At 37.1% G+C, this 21,250-nt stretch overlaps 1 protein-coding gene across 1 annotated transcript in view; it reads right to left on the bottom strand.

Moving 5' to 3' along the window:
- The window catches only part of MED30 (mediator complex subunit 30), a 22,886-nt gene extending 1,772 nt beyond the window's left edge, over positions 1 to 21,114 (bottom strand). The window contains exons 1-3 of the mRNA XM_006140046.3: positions 20,766 to 21,114; positions 12,800 to 12,958; positions 9,754 to 9,858 (exon numbers count right to left, since the gene is read on the bottom strand). Coding sequence (XP_006140108.1) covers positions 9,754 to 9,858; positions 12,800 to 12,958; positions 20,766 to 20,942 — 441 coding nt within the window. The 5' untranslated portion in view covers positions 20,943 to 21,114. The remainder of the gene's footprint in view (positions 1 to 9,753; positions 9,859 to 12,799; positions 12,959 to 20,765) is intronic.
- Between the last annotated feature and the right edge of the window lie 136 nt (positions 21,115 to 21,250).

Below are 21,250 nucleotides of genomic sequence, written 5' to 3'. Positions count from 1 at the left end.
AAAGACAGAAAGAAAAAATGACTTCCCAGCCAAACTCTACTTTTCCCAGGGAAAAAAAAAGAAAAAAAAAAAAAAACTAAAAAAAAAACCCCAAAAAACAAAAAAAAACCAAAAAGCACCTTTTAATTTAATTAAAAAAGCAAAGTAAGATTAAGTTTATTGCTTTTTTTAGCCCTATCCAGAGTTAGAGACGTAAGAGAAGTAGATAGCTAAAAGGGAAGACCAAGAAACTCTTATTGGAAAATGGAAAAGCAATTTACAGTGGCTTTAATAGTCTTTAATAATACTAAGTAAACTTAACTCATATTTGGAAAGAGAATTAGCCCAATACAGTCATAAAATACATGCCCAGGACAGCAGGTAGTGTGGTGGTTAAGGTGCTGAACTCCCATATGGCTGACCTTAGTTCGAGTCCCAGACCCAGTGGCTTGAAACTCACACAGGGTGCTTATGTATACGTGCCCAAAATCCCAAGAGGAGAATGGAGAAGAGATTTCAGCATATCCATCCCCTGAGGGATGACTTCTCAGTTCCTGCTCACTGTCTCTGTCTCTCTGTGGTGAGCGCACATGTCCTATCAAAAAATCTAAAAATAAATAAATAAATAAATAAAACCCAAAAAAACAAAAAACACACAGTCAAAACATATGTACACAAGGCATGACTCCAATGCTCACTTTAACATAGTCTCTTGGAAATAGATACTGTCAGTAGTTTAGCTCAGTACTCTTGTTCAGTTTTCAGATGACCACCTTCTAAATTCTGTCACCATGAGCATGTGGTAGTCAGATATTAAAGTACTTATGCATATTACCTGACAAAATCAACCCAGAGTACTGGGAGAGATGAGAAATGACCAACTAAAATGTCTTTTTTTAATTGCAAAGACTGGGAATCTGGCACTTTTACTAGCAATCAAAGGCAGCAGCAAAACAGAGAAGTGTTAAAAGTAAAGGTGCTCTACTGGGAAAAGGGTAATGCCAGCCCCAGTTCTAACCTTGCCTCTAACTTGCTACATGACCTTAGCCCAACTCCGTCTCAGTCTTCTCATCTATGAAATGGATCATGGAACATGTCTTGCCAGTTGTACCTTCTATATACCCATACATAAGATGACAATTACACAGACACCTGATTGAAACCCAGTTTAACTTGGTTTAGTGAACAACTTCATGGCTTCAAAATGGCTCAAAGTTGGGACTAGCAGATGGCATAATGGTTATATTGCTGGACTCCCATGTAATCAACTGTGGTTAACGTCCTGGACTTGGCAGCTTAAAACTCACATCAGGCAAGTGTGCATGAGTTTTAAAATGCACAAATGTCCAAAATCCTGACAGGAGAATGGAAGAAAAGGGACTGTGGCAGGGCCATCCCCGCTGGGGGTTGATTCCTCTCCTTCTGTCTGTCTGTCTCTCTGGTGAGTGAATGTGCCTTATAGAAAAACTCTCTCTAAAAAAAAAAAAAAAAAAAAAAGGCTTAAAGTCAGCTCCTCTTTACCACCGCCAATATCTATAGCTCACCCCAAGCCTTCAGCCGAGTTGTAAAATTCTTCAACAACCATGATTTCCCTATCAATTCTAACTTTTCAAAAGGGATATGAAGAAATTGCACATAAGAATAAAACAAGAAATAATGAGTTGATAAAAAAAATCTTATTTGAATAAGTTAGTTCTGACATATCTTGAAAACTGTGACTTTCGGAAGTTTTAGAACTTTGATATCATGTAGGAGGAAGACGAATGTCTAGACCATTATCCCTTGGTCAGGCAGATAGTAAGGGGTACATATTAGATGCTATGGAAACGCAAAAGACAGACCCTACCTTCTGACTAAAAGGTCAAGAAGAAAGGAAAACATTTTTGTTTCAGGTCTACAAAAGCTAGAGGTCAGCAAAGAGCAGAAGTAGGATCAATGTGGACTTAGTGGTGGGTAATGGAGGCCAATTACAATTCTTGAAGAAGAAATACAGTTAAACTGCAAAAAGAGGCTAGCCAGGATAGTGTGGAACGCTTTCTCCAAAATATCTGTAATAGTAACAAACCTGCAATCATGAAAAAGAGGAAAAAGGAAGGATTTAAGTTTTAGAGACAGCCGAAAGCCACTGAAAGGTCACAACTGGAGAATAAGCTCAGGGATCACGTTTTTAGTAAAAATTAAAGAGTGGCTAGAAGTAATGAAAGCTATATTCTTGGGTGGTAAAGGACAGCCTTTATAATTGGTATCAAAACGGGGCTTACCATTGGCTTCCATGATGGTTCCATCACTAAAATAAATGTATAGCCTATCAGTAAGATCACTTTCAGGCATATTCACCTGGAAATATACATTCTAATACATTTTTTTATGTAAGTTTTTTCTTTTTAATTTAACTTTATTTATTTATTTATTTATTTAAATCTGATCAGAGAGGGAGAGGGAGAGAGAGAGAGAGAAAGAGAGAGAATAGGAAAGCAAGCCACCAGATCCGGGACTCAAACCATGGTCGCCATATGAGAATCCTGCAACCTTAACCACCATGCCACCTGCCGGCCCCATTCTAATACATTTTTAAAAAGCCTCATTAATTCTTTAAAAAAACCAAACCAAAACAAACAAAAAAACCCCAACAATATAAGAAGTCCAAAAAATTAGAATATTTTCAAGGTAATATTCAAACCCAGGCAACAAAAAAAAACTGTTGAAAAAGTATGATATACTAGAAGGTACTTGAATAGTTTCTCTCCAAGGTGCCAGAAAGTTTTAATTAAAAAATTAGCATACAAATAAAATATCTGGATTCAAAACATGTCATGAAACTATCAACAGCAAAGCTGACAGTTACATTTATTAGTGGTTAAATTGTAAATAAATTTTCATGATGTGACACAGGACTTAATATATACAATCTTACCACTGATTGATTTTAACAGAGGTTGACAGCTGCTATTTTAAAAATCCATCAGCTGTGCCTAATTCGTTACATTAACAGGTGAATGTGTAAAGTAGATACTTCAAAACTATGTTTATGCTAAGTCATACCATGTAATTTAATATTCATACAAAGGCTGTGACACTAGATCAAAATGCTTTAATATCTAAATGCACGAACTCAATGTCAGCCCTCTAAATACTACACACTATGATTTTCAATTTTATTTTACCATCAACAAGATGGTAAAATAAAATTGCTTAGCTTTAAGCAAAATAAAACTCATTCTGATATCCCTAAAGTACTCAAAATTAAGTATTCATACACACACACACACACACACACACACATATATATCATATACCCAGGGTATATGAAGAGAAAATTTTTAAAAATTTAAAGAAACAAAAAAAGGACTTAAAACTAGGCCGTCTGGTCATCTGAAGATTTACATCAAATACTAACTACAAATGGTATGGAAAGCACTGGTAGTACACGCACTGTTAGATACCAGATGATGACCCAGACTAAAGAGGAAATCCACAGTCAATGTGGTGTGCTGAACAATTTCAAGTTCATGATGGTATAGTTACTATTCTGAAGACAACCAAGTAAGAGTCAACTGAGGGGTATAGACATCTACTTATTTTATGTAATTTGTTTAGAATGCAAATCTACAACAAAAAGTAAGTGTTGAAATAAAGTTCTAAATATTCTTAATAGACTGCAAAGAATATAATTTTATTACTTATTATATAGACCCATACAGTGACTTAGTTATCTAATACAAATGCCGCTGTAGAAAAAATATGATGCAATATTTTTATTTCTTGTAAATATTCATCAAAACATGAAACAAGCACATGAAAAATGTGCTCCTTTGCTTCTGTTAGACTCTTGTCTTCTCCAAGAAGAAACTTGTCCAGTTATCTGAAAAGTGCATGAAGGCAGACAATGCATCTGGTTGGCTCACGGCAGAAATTTTGGTGCTCAGGACAATGCCTCCCACAGAACAGGCACACAAGTATTTGAATATGTGAATGTCCAAAGGAAAAGGAACAAAAAGCCAAACCAAAAAGCTTCCCTCAAAATATCAAAGAACACAAAAAACAAGCTAACAAAAGTCATCGACAATCATTTCTTTTTTATTTAAATATTGCCTTTTAGTATTAAAAAAGAAATATGAATATTATTAAAAACGATTCACTTTTATACCCCATAACAAAATAGGTAAGATGTATTTTGAATGTTTTAGTGTTGCTTGTTAAAATTATGTGCACTTTCAAACTCTACCTACTAATTTTATGAACCGAAAAACAAGCAAACTTCTATATGCATAAGAATGTGCATTAATTTACATAATAGACAAAGGGAAGACAAAAAATTTAAGTTTACCAATGCAGATATTTGTAAGTAGGTGTTGAATCAAATCAATAAATTTTATGTTTGTAGTAGGATTCATGTGATTAAATATTTTGATTAGGACAATATTTTATCATCTATAGGCACATATTAAAAGTAAGCGTTTTTTCCACAAAAACTCTCAGAAAAGTGTGCCATGAAGGGCAAAAGTACAAATATCAGTGGGTCATGGGATCAGTATTTTAAAAAATTTCAGGGTTTCAAGAAGCTGGAAGAAAAGCATAAATAAAATGTTAGTAGTGTTAACTATACATAAGATTATTCTGTTAATGGAATAAATGTTACACTATATGTGTGTGTATCCCCAGAGGGGATGGCCATACTGCAACCCCTTCTCCTTTGGGATTTTGGGCATGCATGCACATGCTTTTCAAACTGCTGAGTCTAGGACTTGAACAGCAGAATTGCCCATGTAGGACCCAGTGCCTTAACCATCATGTTACCTGCTGCCCCCAACATTTATAATCTTGATTAAGAAATGAGGTAAAATCTCCTTTTGGTAAAACAAAAAGCAAAACACTCTATTTGTGGCCCAGTCACAGGGGTACAGGTGGTAGGCTGCTGCTATGTGAGGCTGAAGACACATGGGAGGCCCAGGTTCAGTTCCTGGTTAAACATAAATAGACTGGGTATAGTGACACATACATGTAATTCTAGCTAATGGGAGGCTGGGGCAGGAAGGACTGTGATGTGAGTGAGAACCTGTCAAACATACCTATTTCTTTTTCTTTCTTTAAAGTGTACTGAACCCTATACTAGATTATGGAGGAATGTCTTCAATTTTTTGAGGGAAAATAATTTATAATGTAGAATTTTATAGCCAGCCAAACTGTCAAGTAGACGGCTAAGTGAAGACACAAATCTTGAGTTCCTACATCTTTTCTAAAGAAGCCATTGATGTATGTATGTTACCAATGAGGGGAAAACCTAGAAAAGGAAGAGATAGGGAATAGAGAAACAGAAGAGGTGAAGGAAACCCCAAACAAAAAAGCAGGCCTAGAGAGCATTTGATCCAGACCTCTCAAGAGGACAGAAGACTTGGGAGGGTAGAGGTTAGGGAAAAATGAAAGAACCAAGAAATTATCTGAATATTTTGACCCTGTGGGAATCTGGGAATCAGTCTGGCATGCTTCCATAGATACACAAGAAACTAAAATTTTAGAAAATTGAAGAGGCGATTATTAACTCCAGGAAAATAGTAAATTGTTCAAAGAAAATGTAACACTAATTTACTATGTGACTTGGCAATAAACAATACTTACATGGCCATAATAATATAAACACGGAATATTTATTGAACCCAAATTATTATATAACTGCACTAAAAGATTAAGTGAAGGAAAAATGGAGGTGGGCCAAGGAGAGAGCCTATAGAAAAATCTTCATGTGGAGAAAAAAAAATCCTTTCATATATATCATATCTTCTTTTTTTTTTTAATCAATTATATCCTTCTCTTAAAGTTCAGGAAACTTTAGGTCAACAGCTAGTAAGATATTTTAATTACATACTATAAAAATATTACTACATGCTGATTATATGAAAGGTCTTATTATTTTCAAATTATTATTATTAAGCCATCAGATTGCAGAAAAACAAGAAAGGGGAACTTAGATTAATGAAAAGTGAAAGGAAACACATATTTAGAGAAATTATGTCTTTCTGAATTTACACAGCTTTTCTTTCAAAAACATAAATTACTCTGTGGTAGAGAACAACCTATATCTATGTTAATAATAAGGTACTCAGAAATGAGTTACCATCATGATCATGTTATATGTTTTATTTCACTGTGTTTTATCAGAAGTATCCTTATTACAGGGAAACACTATGAATACATGTATTATCAACAGAAACATAACACTTCACATGTCTCATATTTCTGGCTAACCAAATACTGTGTATTTTTAAAGAACTAAGCTAAAAGTTCCAAATCCCCTTTTCATCCCTTATTAATTTCCTATTGAGTTAGTATGATACTTATTCATTAGTATGATATTTGTTGAAAATATTAATCTGTATTTTACATTATTTTAAAAAATTACAAACTTTATAAAATCTGTACCTTTTTTACTTTCTCCTAAGTTCTGAAATAAATTTTTCCCTTAATTATTTAGTATTTTGTTTTGTGGGTCTTATTTTTAACTCTGAAATTCATTTTAATATATGATAAAATGTAAAAGCTACTTTAATTTTGCTTCAAATGTTTTCATTTGTAAGAACAAATTTCCCACATAATCCCTCTTCTGTCATAGTAAATTCTCATATACAATTCAAAGGCTGTTTGTCTAGCTATTATTTTACTAATCTATTCTTGCACCAGTATGACACACTTAATTACTATCTTCATAATATGCTTCATGTTACACTTTAATTTTTGAAGCAAACTATTTTCTTTGACATTTTTTGTAAACTTTTGAGAAAGAAATCTCATTTAGATTTTGTTTGGATTTGTCTTTTAGTTGGTATTACACTAAAATGTATCATCTTTTCATGCTTTCAAGAAAAGTCCTACTTGGATTTGGATCATAACTGCATTAAAACTATGAAGTAGGACCAACAGTTAGCATAATGGCTATATCGCTGGAGTCCCATGTAGTCGATTGCGGTTCGCGTCCCGGACCCAATGGCTTAAAATTCACACCGGGCGCGTGTGCGTGCGTGCCCAAGATCCCGAGAGGAAAATGGAGGAGAAGGTATTGCGGCGTGGCTATTCCCCCCGGGGATGATTCCTCGCTTTCAGTCTCTCTGTCTGTCTCTGTCTGTCTGGCGAGCACATGTGCCCTATGGCAAAAACCTCTCCAAAAACAAAACAAAACTATAAAGTAATCAAGGCCAGCATTTATCAAGACTAGCAATTTAAAAATATTTACTGCCTACCCACACATTTTTGGGGGGAGATTTTAGCTATAGGGCATGTGCAATTGCTGGTGAGACAGAGAGAGACAAAGAGATAGAAAGCGACAAATGACCCCCTGGGGTGATGGCCATGCCGCAATCCCTTCTCCTCCACTATCCCCTCAGGATTTTGGGCACACATGCACACATGCCCAGCATGAGTTTTAAGCAGCCAGGTCTGGGACTGAAACTGCAGTTGAATCCAGCAATGTAACCATTGCGCCACCTGCTGGTCCCTTACCCAAGAATTCTATGTGCTCTTTTAATTATTCAAAGCTTCTTTTTACAAAAAATTTATTAACCAATTTCTTCCATGAAAGAAACAGACACATGAGAGCAAGACAGGCACCCCAACAGGATCTTCATACCACAATCCACTCCTAGTCACTGCCATCCTGGATCAAGGGCATGTAACTGGGAGGCCATCATGCTCAAGGAGCTTCCAGGACAGAAACCCAGGACCTACTCCATGTGGGCCCTGTTGCATTACTGCTTTACCACTGCCTTGGCCCAAAACTTTTTATGTATCTTAAGAAGTTTGCTCACATATATTATTGATTAGTTTCTACCTACTTAGTATTTATTGTTGTAATTGAGAATAAAAGCTTATAATTTAATTGGTTTATAGCATATAAGATTTTATGGCATCAATCTTGTAATAACCCCTTTTATGGAACTCTTTTTTTTTTTTTTTGGAGATTACCACTGCCTTGGCCCAAAACTTTTTATGTATCTTAAGAAGTTTGCTCACATATATTATTGATTAGTTTCTACCTACTTAGTATTTATTGTTGTAATTGAGAATAAAAGCTTATAATTTAATTGGTTTATAGCATATAAGATTTTATGGCATCAATCTTGTAATAACCCCTTTTATGGAACTCTTTTTTTTTTTTTTTTGGAGAAATTTTTGCTATAGGGTGCGTACACTTGCCCAAGAGACAGAGAGACAGAAAGTGAGAAATCACCTCCCCCAGGGGGATGGCCACACCACAGTCCCTTCTCCTCCATTCTCTTCTCAGGATCTTGGGCATGCATGCACATGCATCGGCATGCATTTTAAGCCACCGGGTCCAGGATTTGAACCATAGTTGACTACCTGGGAGTCCAGCAATGTAACCATTTTGCCATCTGTTGGTCTCCCCTTTTATGGAACTCTTAGTCTATATCAAATAAATATCTTTGAGTACTCTAACAAGAATGTATATATTAATAATGATGTAATTCCTGTTTCTTAACAGTGATCTGTCTTTTAGAATAGCTCTAACTTTTAAATTAATCTTAACATACTGGTGTAAAGTATCTTATTTTATGCCTGATTTTATCAGGAATACTGCTATATTTCTCCTATATAGAAAATGTGGGCAATTTATCTGAAATAAAAAGATTTTTAGAACAAGCTTGTTAATAGTCTGGTGTTCTTTGAATTGGCAACCAATACTGAATTCTACCAATTATACATACTTTTGAGAAAAATGTTTTACAATGTAATCTACTGATATTATACATTATCTATAGAAATTGAATTAACTTGATATACCCAGGAAACCCTCTTTGGCTGTGTTTAATACACTGATAAATTCTATTTACTACAAAAGAATTAAGAATTTCAGGAGAGGGTGAAAGGGTATTCTGCATTTGCAAGTGAAAGAATGAGTGAGAGTGGTAGTTTTATTCACAGCATTATTTCTGCTAAGTTTTCATAAGCTGGTGCCATGTTTCCACCACAGAAAAAAACCGACAAATTTCCCTGTTTCTCTGTGCTTCCTAGAACTATCTGAACATTATCTTCTGGTCTTTAGAAAGGATCTAGCAATAAATACATTCTGGTCAAGAACGTGACTGTGGGGAGGATGGATAATGCATAATGCTTTGATAATTTGATAACTCTCTCAATTTCTTACTTAGGTGTTAAGCCATCCACATTTCCTATTTGTAAATTTTTATCATTTGCTGCTCCAAATATGCTGTCAGTGAGACAGGTCGAATTCTGCCTAGAACAGGAATAAAGTAAACGGGTTGTGACTGAGTGCATGTGCAGTTCTTCTAGGAGGTTTATTGGAAGAATTTTGATATCCCTTCTGACCAATCCAATGGCATTTCTGGCTAACTTTTAGCTTATGGCTCTATTCTAGATAAGTTACATTTACTACAGAAACTACCTTATGTAATTCTATAATTCAAATTATGTTTTTGAGTTACATTACTCCCTAGTAATTTTTTGCTTTTTAAGTTTTCTCTGTATCCATGACAACGTGTGTACACACGTGTGAGAGAGGAAAAGCGAGATGCACCCTTTCTATGTTTGGCCATGCCATAATTCCCTTCTTCCTGTCAGATGTCAGGCACTTGTGTGCATGCCTGGCATGTTTCAGGCTGATCAGACCAGGGATTTGAACCCAGGTCACCATGTGGAATCCGGCATCGCTTAAGCAGCATATTTCCGCTGTGTGATGGGACTGTCCTTCCCTAGTAATTTTTAACAATAATCCTGAAATATAAAATGTACAGACTAATTACTCACTTTATTTACTTCAGCAATTTCTCGCCTTTCTTCACTAGCAAAACGAGGTGGGCCAGCCCGATCATCATTCTTGGAGCCATCTTCTTCCACATATGGAATAAGTTGCTGAAAGTAATGAGCGAACGTTAAAAGTCAAAGATATGATCCAAAATGTCCAATTACATTGCTATAGAGAAGGCAATAAATTAAGGTCAGTATTGATTCTTTTAATAGTATAAAAAGAAATTTTCATTCAGGTGATGACCAGAAACAACAGCTCTAGAAGTTTATCAATTCAATACATTCTACATATTACTCTTTCAGATTTATCTTGCAAAATAGCCTTTATAAAACTGGTTGTCTCATATAATTAAATAATACCCAGTACAATCAATCAGAAAATATTTAATTGCCAGACACTTGATGAGATGCTGCAAAAATAATGCCATAAAACATGATTCTTGCCTGACAGAGTTATAGTTTATTGAGTTAAAACAGGCTTTCTGTCATCGATACTAGAAAGAATGGATTGAAGATATAGATTATATAAATGTCATTAACTTGCCATCTAAAACTTCAGGGTCTATGCAAATTCCTAGATGTTGTAACGTCCTTTAGTTCTGAGAACTGACTTTTCTATATGAGAAAAACACTGTATAGCAATGAAACTTCTAGTACAATCTTAAGTATGTAAAGTTTGGGATGAAATTTATTAGGCCTCCTCATCAATGTGACAGACTTCAGGAATCATATGGGCTCTCTCATTTTATATTACCAGTGCAGAAACAGGCTAGAGATAAATAACTGGTAAACTAGGACTCACCTAGCTAAACTTCTTCAAATTCTTGGGACACATGTGAACCTACCCACATCTACATTCATTCATGCTTCCTTTTCTTTCCTAATGCAGACTGTGCTTCCTCCTAAAGATGATTAGTCTCCATTCCTGTGCTCTGAATCCTCTGCCCTCCTGTCTTCACTACGCATCCCCCTTCTGTCACCTCTCCTTACAGTTTTTCTCCTCTATCACTAAACATGTCCTCTAATCTCTTCCATTTGGAAGGGAAAGGTCCCAAAACCCTTGCTTCTATCTCTTCTCCCCTCTACTGCCTTGCTCTTGTTTTTTTTTTATCTAAGCTTCTTGAAAGACTGGTATACTTGCTGGCTCCAATCCCTTACTTTCCGTTTACTCTTGAACCTCTGCAATCTGACTTCATGTTGCTACCCTTTCAGGGAAGCTGTATTCAAATATACCAATGATTTTCTTCTAGCAAATCTACTGGATAGTTTCCATTCTTTATCTTTCCTGACTTTTCTGAAACATATGACAATGCCAACCACACTTCTGATCTTTTCCTCATGTCTCTGAAACTTTTCAGCCGGTCCTGTAGTTATCACTAAACATGTCCTCTAATCTCTTCCATTTGGAAGGGAAAGGTCCCGAAACCCTTGCTTCTATCTCTTCTCCCCTCTACTGCCTTGCTCTTGTTTTTTTTTATCTAAGCTTCTTGAAAGACTGGTATACTTGCTGGCTCCAATCCCTTACTTTCCGTTTACTCTTGAACCTCTGCAATCTGACTTCATGTTGCTACCCTTTCAGGGAAGCTGTATTCAAATATACCAATGATTTTCTTCTAGCAAATCTACTGGATAGTTTCCATTCTTTATCTTTCCTGACTTTTCTGAAACATATGACAATGCCAACCACACTTCTGATCTTTTCCTCATGTCTCTGAAACTTTTCAGCTGGTCCTGTAGTTTACTCTTTGAGCAACTCTCACATGATGACCATGCAAAAAAGGAGGCACTGATCACACAAAACTGTTCTTTACGTGGAGTGAGATATCATCTGAGCTCCCTTTAGTTGCAGAGATTAAAACCTGCCAACAGGGAGAGGGTCACCTATGGAAACACCCTATACCTAGTTAACTATATGACTTCATTACATTTAGAGAATATATTGTTTGAATATAGTGATTCTGCTGGCCTAAATATAAAATCTATATTACTAATGATGAAAGATAATCTTTTTTTGTGGGCCAGCAGATGGCATGGTGGTTGGGGGTGCTGGACTCCCACATGGCTGACTGTGGTTCAAGTCCTGGACCTAGAGGCTTCCTTTCTCATTTCCTCCCCCAATCAAACTGGAAAATAATAATATTAAATAAAGTTAAATGAAACTTAATTTTAAAAAAATTATAATATTTTTATTTGTAAAGCCCTCGCATGAACACCATTTTAAAAGTACATTATAGGGGCCAGCAGATGGCATAGCAGTTATGTCACTGGACTCCCATATGGACCACGGTTTGAGCCCAGGACCTAGTGGCTCTGAATTCATGCTGGGTGTGAGTTTATGTGTGCCCAAGATCCCAGGGAGAGAATGGAGGAGAAGGAATTGCAGGGCAGCCTCCCTCTTGGGGGAGGAAGGTAATTTCTCACTTTTCCTCTCAGTTTTCTGTTTCTCTCTCTCCTCTCTCAAGAGTGCACGTGCCCAAGGCAAAAACCTCTAAAAAGGGGGGAAAAGTACTTTACAGTAGTATCAAAATTTCTAATAAAAGAATCATGTGGTTATTTAATTAAAAGAAGTCATCAACAGCAATGATAAAAATTTCCTCAGACAACTGCTCTAACAACAAAAATCACTATAATGCCCAAGTTAACAAGAAACTATTAACATGAAAATAAAAGAATTCTATGCATATGTTTATATATCATATATATATAAACACACATATATACATAAATTTCAAATTTCATTGTGTATATATATATACACACACATATATGTGTGTGTATATATATGTGTGTGTGTATATATATGTATGTGTGTGTATATATGTGTGTGTATATATGTGTGTGTATGTGTGTGTGTGTGTGTGTGTGTGTGTGTATATGTGTATATATATATATATATATATAATTTTGTCAATCTCTGGTCAAAGTATAACCAATAGAATTCAAAATCTGGAAAAAGGGCTAAAGTAGAAGAAAGAAGAGGACAAAATTACAAATGTCTTAACACTATCTCATACTTCACATTCATCCTCCTTCGATGAAAGCCTACCTCTACTGGAATGGGATCCATCCCTCCACAGTTTTCATTGCATTTGTCATAGACCAATCTCAGCTTCCTGAAGAGAATTGACAGTTGGCGAAGGTGATCCTGCAGCTTTGTTAACCGGTCTTGATATGTTCCAGTATGGTAAGTGACACCATTTGGTAGCTTAGTGGGCAAATTAAAACAATAAAGACACAAAGGAATGAAAATCAACATTTTCTATAAGTAAAATTAACAAACCATTTCTAAGTTCTGCCTAAAGAAAATCTTTTTCACAATTAATCAAGTACAATTTAATAATTTAAGAATAATATACGTCTGGGGCCAGCAGATGGCATAAGGGTTATGTAGCTGAACTCCCACATGGTGGACCCTGGTTAGAAGTCCAGACCTAGAGTCTTGAAAATCATGATGGACACATGTGTGTGCGTGTCCAGGATGCTAGGAGGAGAATGGAAGAGAAGGGCTTGCAGCATGGTCACCCCCCTCTACCCTGAGGGATGATGTGTCACTTTCCTTCTCACTGTGTCTCTCTCTCTCTCTGGTGAGTGCACACACCCTAATGCAAAACTTCTTAAAAAAAAAAAAAAAGAGAATATATGTTCATTTACTAGTAACTTGGTATACTATTTCATTGCTCTAAAATAGTTCTAGGAAAAATTTTATGATAAGCCCTTCAACTAGCTAAAACACATTTTTCCCTTTAAATTTGAAATGTAACTTTTAAAAGAATGTATAATTTTAATATGACTTACAATTATATCAGGGCAGCAAGCTGCTGAGCTCAGCCAATAAGTTAAAAACAAAACACAGTTACAAAAAAAAGTGAAGATCAGGAATTTTTAGCAGAAGATAGGGAATGGTAGGATGCTGTTGCTGCAAAAAATATTCTCAAAATACTTCACGATAAGATAATTAAAATGCTTAAGGCACATATTAAAATGTAATGTTGTCACCTAAAAAGTTTTATTTAAAAAAAAAATCAAGAACAGGAGGTATATGAGTGTGTATCAATCTGTACTTGAACATCATTAACAAATTATTACAAATAATTGTGTTGATCATAATTCAGCCTTGGAAATTTATATATTTTAATTCAGGGATTTCATCAAAAGAAAGCAAAAATACACACCGAAGTGATAAAATCATAGGTACTGTCTTATAGTGAAAGGCCCAGTCCATTCTAACTAGACCTCAGTCTGCTTTTCCATTTCAAATAGATGAGGCAGAAAGGCTTAAAGGCTGGTAAAAGATGTATTACATACGTAGGCTTGAGCAGTTTATTTTGTCCTTTTCTCTCAGCTCCACATTTACAGTAATATAATGATTTACACATGGGTAGATCGATCTTCCGAAATGAGACATTATGTGAATTTTCAGTTCTCAAGCATTAGAACACTCTACTATGCCTCAAAGAAATGTGACAATATTCAAAAGGCTTCATTAGTCAAAATATATTAACTAAGGAACTCAGTGTTCATCCTCCAACACGATGTAAGATTTCTCCCGAACTTGCCATAACTAAACTTTCATAGGCACTGACAATTCAGGGAAACGTTAAAATGGATCCCTATCTTCTTCTTTGGGTAATAACAAGTAGTATAATCAATAAGGCTTACCTAGAAGCACTGTACCTTTAGTAGGGCATTAACTAGGCTTTAACACTTTGCCTATATTTTCTACTTAGTGAAGATGGAACGTAGATTTGTATCACCTAACAGTGCACCAAACAAGAGATGTTAAAGTACGGTGTGAATTATTTTACTTTAGTGAGCTATTTTTACCTATAAATGTACATTTAAAATTCATTAAGAAGTATGCATCATGTGGGACCATCTGATGGTGCAGCGTTTACATTGCCCATGGTTCAAGTCCCAGACCCAGTGGCTTGAAACTCAAACAGGCGTGTGTGCATACCCAAGATCCTGGGAAGAGAATGGAGGAGAAAGAATTGTGGCATGACCATCCCCTCGGGGAGTGATTTCCCTCTTATTGTTTCTGTCTCTGTCTTTGTCTCTCTGGTGAGCGCACATGCCCTAAGGCAAAAACATCTACAAAAAAAACATAAACTAACTTTTGCATAATCTGTCATAAAATAAAATATAATTTTTTTTAAATGCAAAGACTCACCCTTCTCATACCTGCCAATTTATTAAGTTTGGATTTTAATTTTATACATCATGTCAATTTCTCAAAGGAGAGAACAATAATTTATCCAAAAAAATAAATCACTGCATACCTTTATGTGTCAGACTAGAAGCTGAGCTAGAAGCATGAACATGAGAAAGACAACCTCACATTCTACAGAATATACATGGTAACACACACACATGTATGTGTGTGTATATATATGTGTGTGTATATATATGGATACATATATATGTGTATATACACACACACATATATATACATATATACATATATACACATATATACACACACACACACCCCGGTGCTTAAGATCCTTTAGTACATACTAAGGTATAGCTTTAGATGTAAAACTATAGTTCAGATGAAAAATTCACTAAGAATCATTCCATGAATATGGATGAAAAACCATAAATATATCATCATACCACTACAAAAGGGCATTCAACTAAATTCACCATCCATTCTTAAAATAAACATAAAACTCAAAAAAATCCTCCAGGGGCCAGTTGGTGGCAGGAAGGTTGAGGCAGCTAGAACCCACATGGCTGACAGCGCAATTCAAGTCCCAGACCCAATGGCTTCAAAAACATATCAGGCACATGTGCATGTGTGCCTGAAACCCTGAGAAGGGAATGGAAAAGAAGGGACAGTGATGTAGCAATCTGCCCTGGGAGGGGTCCCGGGGTAATTCCTCACTTCCCATCTCTTCTGTCCCTCTCTGGCAAGTGCATACACCCTAGCTAAATAAAAACAGCAACAACAAAATCCCCCAATGTGACAAAATATATTATGTCAGTTAAAAAACCACCACCATTGGGACCAGCAGTTGGCATAATGGCTATGTCGCTGGACTTCCATGTAGTTGACTGCAGTTCAAGTCCCGGACCCGGTGGCTGAAACTCACGCCAGGCACGTGTGCGTGCATACCCAAGATCCCAAGAGGAGAATGGAGGAGAAGGGACTGCGGTGTGGCCATCCCCCCGGGAGGTGATTTCTCGCTTTCTGTTTTGGTCTTTCTGGCACCCTATAGCAAAAATCTCTCAAAAAAGAAAAAAAAATCAGCACTGTGATTGTGAAAAACATTAGAAACATTGCTACTACGGCCAGAAAAAGACAAGAATGACTACTTAGAAGAATAATATTACTAGAGAACACTTGTGTAGGCATTGGCCAATGCAATTAGAGAAGAAAAAGAGAGGAAAAAGGAGTAATACATACAAAAAGAAGTGGTATAATCATCACTGTTTACCAATGATAAGTTAAAGGATACTAAAAATAAAAGAACTTAATGAGGGTCCAGCACATGGTGTAATGGTTACATTGCTGGACTCCCACATAGTCGACCACAGTTTGAGTCCTGGACCTGGTGGCATAAAACTGATGCTGGATGTGTGTGCATGCATGCCCAAAATCCTGAGATAAGAATGGAGACGGGATTGCAGGATGGTCATGCTTGGGGTTGGGGGGGGGTGATTTTTTGCTTTGTGTTTGTTTCTCTCTGTCTTTCTGGCAAGTGCTCATATGCTATAGCAAAAAGCTCTCTAAAAAAAAAGGAATTCAATGAGGAAGTGGGAAATAAATTAACACAGAGAAAGCAATAGCTTTGCTTTTATCTATAAAAATAAATGTAAAGAAAGTGGGAAAGAAAGAAGGCCCATTTATAATAGAAAGTTAAAAAAAATCAAATATGTAGAAAAAACTTTAAAAATCTCAAGATAGACATGAAAACTTAAAATACTTGGTAGGAAATTTAAAAAAGGATATTCCAAGTTCTTGGTTAGTAACACTCAATATCGTAATGATGCCAGATCTTTTTAGGTTGCATAAACCTAATAAACACACCAGTGGGGTTTTTCTTAGAATAACTGACTGTAAAGTACAGGTGGAAAAATAAGCAAGACTAGCCAGCACAATTCTGAAAAACAGGTGTAAATGCACCATAGAGTCTCTAAGAATATAAGAAAATTTGGCATTAATGCATTAAAGATAGGCAGCAGCTATGTGGAATGGAATAGAATATCCAGAAATAGATTAATCTGTATAAAGTAGCATCTGAAATCAATGGGGGAAAGACAATGAATTATTCAACCTTCTGGAAAAAGTAAGGCTAAGGTCATTCTTCACACTTTATAATAAGGTAAATTCCATAAGGATCAATGTTTTAAATATAAAAATTGAAATTAAAACCACAAATATAGAATTCTTTCTGATTTTGTGGTAGGCAAGACTTCCTAACTAGACATAAAAACTCGAAGCCCTATAAGATTGATAAATTCACCTACTGACAAAAACACAAGTACCATAAGCAGAGCCAAAAAATCAGGAATAGACTGGGGAAAAACACTTCTGATGGGGCCTCAGCACTGTGGATATTATGTTACTGTTGTGCAACTGCAGCTGGCCTCACGGTTCTGGGATTTAGGGTTATCTGGGGAGGTATCCTTTAACCTCTTGAAATTTTGTTCAAAATATATTTGGTTATGTGTATTTTTCTCAGAAGAGGATCTATAGTTTCTACCAGTGTCTCCAGTAGCTAAAGAACACCTATAATACAAAAGGAAAAGCCACTTTTTTTTTAAACAAATACTTAGAGATCATCTTAGCCAGTTTGTATTTATGGCACTCTACCCTTGGGGATTAATAACACAGAAGGTTATTTTTAAAATATGAATACTTTAAAAATGTATTAATAAATAAGTAGGTTTAGGTCATTAAAACATCCTGTTCATAAAACCTCTTCTTCGAGTTTTTTTGGAAATGAAGAAGTGCATTATCACCTCTTCAATGATGATAGGCCCCAAAGGGTCTTAGATGAGTCAAACCACAGAATTCATAAAATTACAGGCACACAAATAACTATCATAGTCTCTCTTACACACTGGCTCTGAATATAGGTCCGCAGAGACTTTAGTTCTCTTTAGGTAAGGAACCTGTGACCTGTGTTATTTCATTCTCTTCCATTCTGTTTTTTTTTTTTTTTTTTAACGCCAAAGGGTCTCTTCCATTCTGTTTTTTTTTCTTAACGCCAGAGGGTGCATATATGCAAGAGAGAGAGAGAGAGACAGAGACAGGGAGAGAGGAAAAGAGAACCTCCCAACAGGAGGCATGAGATCGTAGGCAGGTGTGTGTGCCTCTGGTATGTTTTTTAAGCCTATGAGGCCAAGACTCAAATCCTGGTCACCCACATGGATCCAGCTTCTTCTGCATAGACAACTGTGCTATGTGGCTAGCTGGTGAGTCATTTTTATTAATAATAAGATACACCATTTGATAGCAAGTTAATACTATAAAGAGGTTAATAGGAAGAGCTACTAGTCATATGTGATGCTGGGTAGTTTACTGATTCTCTCTTTAAGCCTGTTTCCTTAACTGTAAAATAGGAATGAAATACTTCTTAAAACTGCTCCTAAAACAGCGTACTTGACCAAGGAAAGTACTTGGTTAATTAGGGCTTTATTAGCCCTAATTTGGTGCTTTCCTACGTTATAAAAATAAACATATGCTAAATTCTAAGTCATCACTTAATCTACACCTTAATCATTTTAAATATGAATCCATTCATTTTAAAAATAAATGCCAAATGTTCTCAGATTCTACTTTGTATTCCTTTTGTATTATATTTTATACCAGCTTATGATACAGCCTCACACATTTCCACAAAACTGAACGACTCTTATAATCAGGAGAAAAAAAAATTGAAACACTTAAAAAGAAAAACACAAACACTCTTGGGGTGCCCATAGAGATAAGAGTTTAGGGGCCGGCAGGTGATGTGGTGGGTAAGGGTGCTGGACTCCCACATGGTTGACCATGGTTTGAGTACCAGACCTGGTGGCTTGCTTTTTCTCTTTCTCTCTTTCTCTTTCTTGCTCTCTCACTCTGTCCGGCCTTGGTCAAATTAAAATAAATAAATAAAAAGTTAAATAAAATAATTCTTAAAAAAGAAAAAGAAAGAGAGAAAGAAGAGTTGTAAGAGTCTGGAGACCTGGTTTTGGGACCAGCAGATGGTGTAATGGTTACATTACTGGACTCCCTATTGACTGGATAGTGGTCTGAGTCCCAGATCTGGCGGCTTGAAACTCATGCCGGGAGCATGTCCGTGCGTGCCCAAAGTCCTGAGAAAAGAATAGAGAAGGGATTGCAGCATGGCAGTCCCCCTGGGGAGTGATTTCTCATTTTCTCTGTCTCTACAGTGAGTACACACACCCTACAGCAAAAATCTCTCTTAAAAAAAAAAAGTCTGAAGACCTGGTTTTAAATGCACCCTACCATTGACTAGCTTGGGGCGAGCCACTTCACCTCTCTGGATCATAAAATTCTCATCCGTAAAAAAACAATAACATTCACACCATGTAGAAGTAAAACAAGTAAGTATTAAAAATAGATTAGTAGGACCAGGATTCCACATGGCCAACCAAACTGTTTGAATCTTAGCCCCAGCAGCTTCAAAAGCACGCTGGGCATGTGTGTGTGTGTGTGTGTGTGTGTGTCCAAAATCCTGACAGAATGGAGAAATGGAGGAAAGGAATTATGGTGTGACTATGCCCATTGGGGGAGATGCTTTCTCCTTCTCACCCCTCTATCTCTCTCCGGAGAATGCACACATCTTCTGGGAAATAAGAAAAAAAAAAATGGGTTAACAAAAAGATGCTGGAACAACTGGATATCCAAATACAAAACAATGAGCTTGGAAAATTATCTATCACTACACAAATATCCCCCCCACACACACACACACACTATCTTGATTCAGATAATAGACCTCAATGTAAAACCTAAAATTATGAAATTTCAAGATGAAAATATATGAGAAAATACTTTGTCAGCTTTGGTTAGACAAAGATTTCTTAGGTCTGATACCAAAACCAAAAATTATAAAAGAATAAATCAATGTGAACTGAATGAATGGCATCAAAATTAAAAATGTCAGTTCTTGAAAAGATAATGTAAAGAGAACGAAAATACAAGTCACAGACTGGGAGACATATTTGCAAAGCAAAAAGATATACCATAACAAGTGAGGTGAAGATAAGCAGCTAGGACCCTCAAACACTGCTGTAGAGAACGTGAAATGGTTCAGCCACTTTGGAAAAGTTTCTTAAAATGTTAAACCAATGGATATACCATATGACCTAACAATTTCATTGCTGCACATGTACCTATTCTAGAGAAATGAAACACAAGTTCATACAAAAATCTGTAAACATTCACAGAAACATCATTTACCCTGGCCAAGAAGTAGAAACAACTCAAATGTCCACCAACAGATGAACACATGCACAAATTGTGGTATTTCACACAACAGCACACTACTTTGCAATAATTTTTATTGCATACGTTCCCTATCTTGATTGTGATGATGGCATCACAAATATATTCATACGCATGCCAACAATGTAAATGTGCGTGGTTTATTGTTTATTAATGATACCACAAAAGGGGGACGACTTAAACAAAATGGCTAGCAAAATGTAAATTCTTAACTCCTGAATGGCCCAGAATAAATAGTGCTGGGATAAAAACCTAAAGTAATCAAAAGAGGGACAAGGAGTGCGACCCGCCGGTGCAAGAGTTTACATAGTTTTCAGAAAACTCGGTCGTACCTAGAAATCGAGGCTTCGATCTCTTCCATCTTGCAGTTTGGGGCAAACATGTCCTTGGGAGGAGGCACTGTGCAGGGCTGGGGGGCAACGTGGAGGGTCCGGGTGCGATCCCACACTCGAGGTTGGCACAGGGTCGCCCCACTGCAGCCCAGCGCGCTGGGCTTTCCCTCCCAGAGCGCGCACCTGCTCCCCGCACGCCCACCTGCCCACCTGCCCACCTGCATGTTCCTCAGGAGCTGGAAGATCTCCATGGTGCGGTACACGATGTCCTGGACCGTCTCTTGCCCGATGCGGCAGAGCGACGCCGTATTCACCTCTCGAGCGGCCTGCTGAGCTTGGGGCCCGGCAAAGGGCCCGGGCGCCATCCCCGACGCCGCCAGCGGAGGGGTGGACATGGCGCGGCTGCGGCGTCAGGGCGGCAGGGGCCAGAGAACAGACGTCAGAGGGCCCTCCAAGAACCGGGCTGCGGCCGGACCTCACCGTGGCCGACCCTAAAGCGCGCGGGAGCACAGATTTCAAAACACCAGGCGCGACTTCCGCCCTCCGTGACGTTCTACGTCATCTAACGTCACGGACACGGCCCACTCGACGAGCTCCTGGGAACCTGTCTCCCCGCGAAGCCGGCTGGGATTGGACCGGATGATCGAGGTGGGCGGGACAGACAGGTTGAGTTAGCCAGTCACCAGCTGCGCTCTGGCCAGAG

Source organism: Tupaia chinensis, unplaced genomic scaffold (assembly GCF_000334495.1).
Source record: "Tupaia chinensis unplaced genomic scaffold, TupChi_1.0 Scaffold000017_1, whole genome shotgun sequence".
Lineage (NCBI taxonomy): Eukaryota > Metazoa > Chordata > Mammalia > Scandentia > Tupaiidae > Tupaia > Tupaia belangeri.
The sequence above is the reverse complement of the archived record's forward strand: the minus strand, read 5'-3'. Positions and strand labels throughout refer to the sequence as shown.